At 43.4% G+C, this 7,463-nt stretch overlaps 1 protein-coding gene across 1 annotated transcript in view; it reads left to right on the forward strand.

Moving 5' to 3' along the window:
- The window catches only part of MED12L (mediator complex subunit 12 like), a 240,815-nt gene extending 233,704 nt beyond the window's left edge, over window positions 1–7,111 (forward strand). The window contains 4 exon segments of the mRNA XM_015419617.1: window positions 596–685; window positions 2,642–2,862; window positions 6,293–6,449; window positions 7,001–7,111. Coding sequence (XP_015275103.1) covers window positions 596–685; window positions 2,642–2,862; window positions 6,293–6,449; window positions 7,001–7,111 — 579 coding nt within the window.
- Window positions 7,112–7,463: the final 352 nt, after the last annotated feature.

A 7,463-nucleotide genomic window follows, 5' to 3' on the forward strand; every position in this document is an offset into this window, starting at 1 on the left:
TGTGATTGTATTCTTAGAACTTTCTCCCAGAACATCTGAGAGATTACTCTTCTGTACTTTTTTCAAGTTGTTTCTTAAAATGTTCATGAAACCTTTCTGCCAACCCCTTCCTGTTCCTTAACTGTCTGTGTTTCCTTGCCATTATTTATCCCTACCTCATTTCCTTTGTTGTCTCTCTTACATCACATTTTATACTGTAAGCCCTTGAGGACAAGGTCCTTCTTTCTATGTTTTAAAGATCCATGCACACTAATGCTGCTAAATAAAGAATCACATGGGGATGTACTCAGGTATGGAAGCTTCCTACTAATGGCTTAGAAAGAGACATGGGAATTATTTCTGCAAGAATTCATGTAGTAAGTAATGTTTAGTCTTTTGACCATGGGTTGCATATAACACAGCTTCTGTTACACACCTAATTGTTAATTCCACGGTGCACAGCAGTACCACACTTTTGCACATTTTTGTTTGCAAGCATTCAAACTTTTGTTCCTAGACAAAAATTTCTCAGCCATCTGAACTTCTCAAACCAGTATCCTCATTTTTCCTTTAGAATACATAGAATTAATGTTTTAATTTTTAAATGGTTTTTCAGGGTCAAGCAATTGATCAGGCTGCTATTTTTGCTCAACAAGTCCGGTCATCATCTCAGCTTCCACAATACCCAGGGCTACAGCAGGCACAGGTAAAGAACTCTTCTTAAGGATTGATTCCATACGGGATTGGGAGGACTGGTGCTGAAAATACATTTTAAGGCCTGGGATGCCTTACACCTGAGATCTAGGTTAGTGGTTTACAATTGGCTTTAAAATAGCTTATAATCATGCAAAAATACCCTTAATCCTCATCTTCTTGGAGATGAGTGACAAGTAGAGTGCCTCAAGGATCTGTCCTGGGTCCTGTTTTGTTCAACATCTTTATCAATGATTTGTATGAAGGGATAGAGGGAATGCTTATTAAATTTGCAAATGATACTAAATTAGGAGGGGTAGCAAATACGGTAGAAGAGAGAGTCAGGATACAGGATGATCTTGACAGGCTGGAAAACTGGGCTAAAACACCGTTGCCTTTCAATATCTCCGCAGGGAGCCCATCTAGACCTGGGGCCTTATTAGATTTAAGAGAGCCAATTAGTTCCGCAACTTCCTCTTGCGAAACTGGAGGCCAGTTCGGAATGTCAGAAGGTATCAATCCAAGATTGTTCATATCCAACTCAGAGGGCTCATTGAACAATTCATTGTAATAGGAAAACCATCTGACCGAGGGAATAGCACAAGCAGGGACAGCTCCAGTTGGGCTAAAACAAATAAAATGAATTTCAGTGGGGATAAATGTAAAGTTCTGCATTTAGGTAGAAGAAGAAGAGAAGCAGAGATTGGATTTATACCCTGCCCTTCACTCAGAGTCTCAGAACAATTTACAAACTCCTTTCCCTTCCCCTCCTCACAACAGACACTCTGTGAGGTAGGTGGGGCTGAGAAAGCTCTTTCAAGAACAGGCCTGACAGAACTATGGCTTGCCCAAGGTCATCCAGCAGGTGCAAGTGGAGGAATGGGGAAATAAAACCTGGTTCTCCCAGATTAGAGTCCGTGCACTTAACCACTACAAAGAGTTGGTCTGGGTTCCTCACAGCCACACAGCAGTTGCAAGGAATGGCTTTTTAAAAATAAAGGAGAACCCCAAAGGCTTGGAAGGGGAGGGGCTCTGGCTCAGCGGCAGAGCATCTGCTTGGCATGCAGAAGGTCCCACATTTAGTCCCCACCCAGCATCTCCAGTTGAAAGGAGCAGGCAGTAGGTGATGTGAAAGACCTTTGCCCGAGACCCTGGAGAGCCACTGCCAGTCTGAGTAGACAATGCTAACCTTGATGGACCAGTGGTCTGATTCAGTATAAGGCAGCTTCATGTGCATTCAAAGTCACTGCTGGGAAAATATGGGCTCGTGCCTCCCCCCACACACACACCTCATTTTCCTGCATGGGAAAAAGCACTTATTTCCCTGTTTTTCTTGCTCAACATGGAGTAGTCTGTTCATGCAGAGGAGCCCCCCAGAGTGCTGTTTCACCACAGAGAAAACAGCTTGAGGGATGGTAGGAGCTCCCCCACACACACACAACAGCGGCATTCTGAGTCCATTTGGATTCTCCTTTGGTTTTTAAAAAGCTATACCCTGCAGCTGTTGTCTGGCTGTGGGGAAGTTCTAGGGAACCAGGACACAACTGTTTAAAAACCTGAACATCTACTTTGGCCCAGAGTAAGATGCCCATAAAGTTCCATTACTTCTGTATGGCCCAGCCTCTCTGAGTTCTGCTCGAACAAAAGTAGTATTTGTCTAATGTCCATAAATGGTGTGCCTGATTAATGGATAAAAAACTCTGGCAAGAAATAGATGTCTTTATAGCTGCCAGTTGAGCCTAATTTTCTTTATTAGATTCAGTTGGCAGCCATAAAGAAATGTAAACACCCAATTTAAAATATGGGGATTTAAAAAAGTTTTTGGATGGTGTTTTGGAACAACAATGCAGCTTAAGAACTTACAGATCATTCATTCCTTTTGTCATCTTGCTTTTATTAAAGCAGTGATAATTTTTTTTAAAAGCACAGTAATTGAAATAACTTTTATCTTGTATTGTTTTCCATGCAGACTATTCCTCATGGTTATACAATGTATAGTACTCAGATGTCATTGCAACCACAACAACCTGGGGGCATAGTACTTTCACCTACCTACAATCCCAGGGCATATCAAGCAGCTCATTCGAATCCAGTTTTGATGGAAAGGCTAAGGCAGATGCAACAGCAGCCAAGTGGATACATCCAACAGCAAGCAGCTGCCTATCTTCAACCTTTAACAGGCAATCAGCGGTGAGGCACTTTCCAACCTTTGGCTGCCTTGATTTATGCACCTTTTTGGAAGACAGCATGCAAGCCACATTAATGAACTACTGCCTCTCATTACAACCAAATTTGGTTTGCACTCTCTCTGCAAATCAGGATTGCAAACCATGGCATACAAAGCAAGTGCAAACTATAGTTTGACAGTCTGATCATAATACCAAGCTGTGGGTTGGAACATTTCCACACACAGTACAATATCTGCCCATGGAGCATGGCGTTCTTGCCTCCCTTATTTATTTATTTATTTATTTCATTTATACCCCGCCCTCCCCGCATGCGGGCTCAGGGCGGCTTACACGGCACAACAGTGCAATAAAATATAACACATTAAAATAAGTTAGGCACACAAGTGCAATAAAATTACATAGTTATCCACTTAAAACACAATATTACCGGATGCATTGGTAGTTGAAAATACCCATTCATTTTCCTATCTCCCTGTGAGGTCAGCCGAAAAAGGAGGGGGGTGCCATAGGCTGAGATGTTCCCAGTTGGCTAATCAGTGCACCCCGACGGCACTGCTCTGCTGTGCACGGTGGTGGTAATAGTGGGCTCCATGGGTAGAGATTTTTCCATCCATGGGAAATACTCTATCAGATCCAAGCCAGTGGTTTGTGCTAAGCTGGAAGTTGTTAATTGAGTATGAGAGCAGGGAAGGAGCCAGATGAGCATGGAGGTCATTGTGGGCCCCAGGGGCATAGATGCCCCACAGGCAAAGAATTAACATGGGGACTGGGAGAATAAAGTGGCCATAGCTTTATCGGTTACATCATAGGAGCACTGGCACAGCATAGGGGCGGATCCTCAATGGGGAGACCCATCTGCTGCTTGATGAACCCTGCACCCCTAGCCCAGGGAGCTGCATGGGGACTGGCCGCTGCATGGTTCCCTTGCTTCCTGGTGGTAAGAGCCCCACTGACAGCCCCTGAATTGGGCATGCTGCTGAAACTGGGTCTACTCCAAGACCCCTTAAGAAAGTCCCAGAACTGTGGGACGCAGGCACACAGGCACTGCTTCCCTAACCAAAAGGATCCATCCCATGCCCAAACCACCCAAAGCTGTGACAGTCATGAAAAACATAAGAAAAACCCATAGCAACTGAATTGCAGGGAGGGTGGGTGGGAGATCTGTGGCGATTAGAGGCTGTGGATCATGCAGCCACCTGGCTATATAGGGGAGGGGCAGGCAGGTAAAGCCCCCAGGACTGCCCACCTCCTCACAGCCTACCTGCTTTCGACCCATTCAGGGTCCCAGCTGCCATCACTGGAGATCCAGCTCCCCAACCTAGCCATGCAGTCCAAGGGTTCGCCAGCCACATGGATGCTCCGCCAGCAACGGAGTAAGTCCTGGCCACATCTTCCTGTAGCACCAAACCATGATGTGGTTTTTCACATCTGAACCATGGCATCTTGTTATATTTGCTGCTGCTTACTATCCCTTACTGCTTGTTTGTTTTCAATGAGATGTCACCTTTTTGGCCTGATTTAAGGAGACAGGCCAGGGCTGTGTGCTTTTGAAAAATCTAGGGCATCTCAGATCTTCACCAGTGCCGGCCCAAGATTTGCACTTCTAGGATGCAGTTGGCTAAAAACTTTTTCTTCAACTTCCAGTCTTTTCAACTAGACTTGCAATGAATGCTGGAGTGTGCACTTTCTTATGTCCTAGTAGCAAATGAAATCTGTTAATCAGGGCTTTTTTTGTAGAAAAAGCCCAGCAGGAACTCATTAGCATAATAGGCCACACCCCTGACTGCACAGCTTATTAGCGTATTAGACCACACACCCATGCCTTCCCTTGGCTTGCCCGGGCAAGCCCCCCCTTGAAGGGGAGGGAGGCAGTTTAAACTGCATTCCCATGGCTGAGGGCACCTGGGCAAGCCGGCCCTTGGACAGGCCAGGGAAGGCCTTCCAGGACCCCCCGGCCCCCCCACCTCAGAGTCACTGGGGGGGTCGCTCTCCAGGCCTTCCCTCTGTAGCCACGCACATGCAGAGGTTTTGGCTGTAGTGGGCGTGGCCAACTCTGAAGCCAGCCGGAATGTGTGTTCCTGCCCAAAAATAGCCCTGCTGTTAATCAAATTACTACAATTGGCTCAGATTAACAGAATAAGAGCTTGTGACCTACAACTCCTGTTCTCTAAATGAGGAGTTGTACTCCAGAGGGAAGAGTGCAAAGGTTCTGCAACAAAACAAGGTTTCTCACTTAGTGGAGGATCCAATCCATAATTTTTCAAAATGTTTGATTCTACAGAGCATTTTTCTGAAGTTGTAATAGTTATTAAAAGCTTCAGCCTGCATATAACATTTCCATATTTCCTTAAAATATCCCTGAGGTAATAGGGACCAGACATGGAGCAGTCTTGGCTGTCTTTATGTTCCAGATGTTACATTTCTGTTATCATGAAAACATTCTGTTTCTTAAGCAAATATCTAAATAACAAGATGAGGCCAATGGAATAACAACACATAACTCAGAATTGTCAAAAGGAACAAAATTATAATTGGGCAGTGTTAAATTCTCTTCCTGTCTTCATTTATTTTATATTAATCTCAAAGTGGTCAAATTGATTAAAGACATAGACATTACTGAAGAACATCCTATGAATTACAATATTGGTCCACTGGGTCAGTTCAAAGATACATCATGCCTAGATTTTACTGTTCTTATTATAGCAGTCCAAGCAGCAGTGCTAATGGCTTGGTGCTACCTTGCAAAGTACATCTGTGCAACCAATCTCTTGCCTGCTATAATAAAGCATACATTGAGTCCTTTTTCAAACCATTATACATCTGACTTCTTTGTTGGATAAAGGGGTATGTGTGCATGCAGAGCTTACTGTCCCTCTTAAACAGTTGGATGTGGGGTTTTTTTTAGTTTTTGAAAAGGGCTCCGTGTACAGCTCCATGTACATAACCGTAGCTCTTGAATCTGCATGCAGGACTTCTTTGTGCATGCAGTTCCAGTTTATGAAAAGTCAAGTAAAGAAGCCTTCACACATGTTTAGCATCATTTGAGTTCCTGGCTGGCTCTGGCCCTACTAAAAATCATAGCAAAATCCCCTTAAATGCTGTGGGGAATAACTGGAGGTTGATTTGTGGTCAGTTTGTTTGCCTTTTTAGACATTTTAATTTGCATTGGTAATCTTTCTATTATACTGATTTGCATAATGAAAAGATCAAAATGGTGCAGTTATGAAGCAAACGGAATTTAGCACAAAAGAGAATACTTAATTTATTTGTTATTTTCTGTCTTTATTATTTCCAGCCATATTCACTAATTTTCCATTCAGTTGCTCTGATCCTAGGCAGACTTTAGTATGGAAGTCTTGAAAATTAAACTTGCAGATTTTCATCTATTTCTCCATCTATGAATCAATGTATAATTAATTCCTTTCTTGCAGACTGAGTCACCAGCCTTTACCGCAGAACCCCTTAGTTGGAGGAGCACTGGATGCTATACCAGCCACGGCTTCCCACCCAAACCTTAATTCAGTTCAGATGCCTCAGGAACAGATGAGACAGAGACAACAACAAATTCGACAGCAGCGACTCCTTCAGGTTTGGCTCTTGCTTTATTTTCTGTCTCAAGGAATGAATCACTTGCATTCTTCCTGCAATTTCTGTAGGCAGAAGGATTTACATCTGAGGGAGTGTACCATCTCCTTCCTCCTGCTGAGTATCAAAACTTTCCCCCAGTCTGAAATGCTGTTCTGTGGAAATGTGCCCCCCACAAGTAGCTTGGAGGAGAACTGGAGGTCTTCCATGCAAAGAAGGAATCAGTGAAAAATGCCCCCAACTCCAATTCTGTGCTGGGCAGGTTCCAACCCAATATGAATATATAGCTAGGTTAACAAAAGATAGATACACAAACACTTCATAGCTGCAAATGGTATTTCAGACAGTGGGTAAGATGGAATAATACATTGTTTTGAACATATAACCTTATAGTGTGTCAGGCCAATTAGGTCTTGGTACCCAACCCATGGCAGAGTGTGGATTTGACCCTGGGTCTCCCAGATTTCATTCTGGCACTGTAACCCCTCTGGCTCTCATAATGCAGATAGGTAGTAATTAGTAGCATTGTAGTCATGACGGTGATGTTTTCTCAGTTGCAGCAACAGCAGCAGCAAAGTCAGCAGCAGGCTCTTGGTCTCCAAGCAATGCAGCCTCAGCAACCTTTGGTAAGCAAATGTTTAACAATGTTCTTAAAACATTCCTAGCCTATCCCTCAGTATTAACCTGATCTACTTGATTCTCAGGTTGGCTTGCAAAAGTTCATAACATCCAAAATGACAATAAAAACTGTGGTTCGCAATTAGAAATAAATAAATAACTATGGAAGCAGTCACAGCAAAGCATATTTAGAGACCAGCATTTGATTTAGCAGTTAACCCATTTTTAAATAGCAGTTTCAAAACTGAATTACACACACACACACAACCTTGTCTGGAGGCTTTTCCTGTTCAAGCAGAGGTAGCTTGTCTCATCCTAGCCATTGATATCTGGGATCTTAAAGAGTAAAACTGGGGCTGGTTTGAGAAGTTTCTTCATACATATTTAAAAGTGGTGGGC

Source organism: Gekko japonicus, unplaced genomic scaffold, assembly GCF_001447785.1.
Source record: "Gekko japonicus isolate JY-2015 unplaced genomic scaffold, Gekko_japonicus_V1.1 scaffold1161, whole genome shotgun sequence".
NCBI classification, from domain to species: domain Eukaryota; kingdom Metazoa; phylum Chordata; class Lepidosauria; order Squamata; family Gekkonidae; genus Gekko; species Gekko japonicus.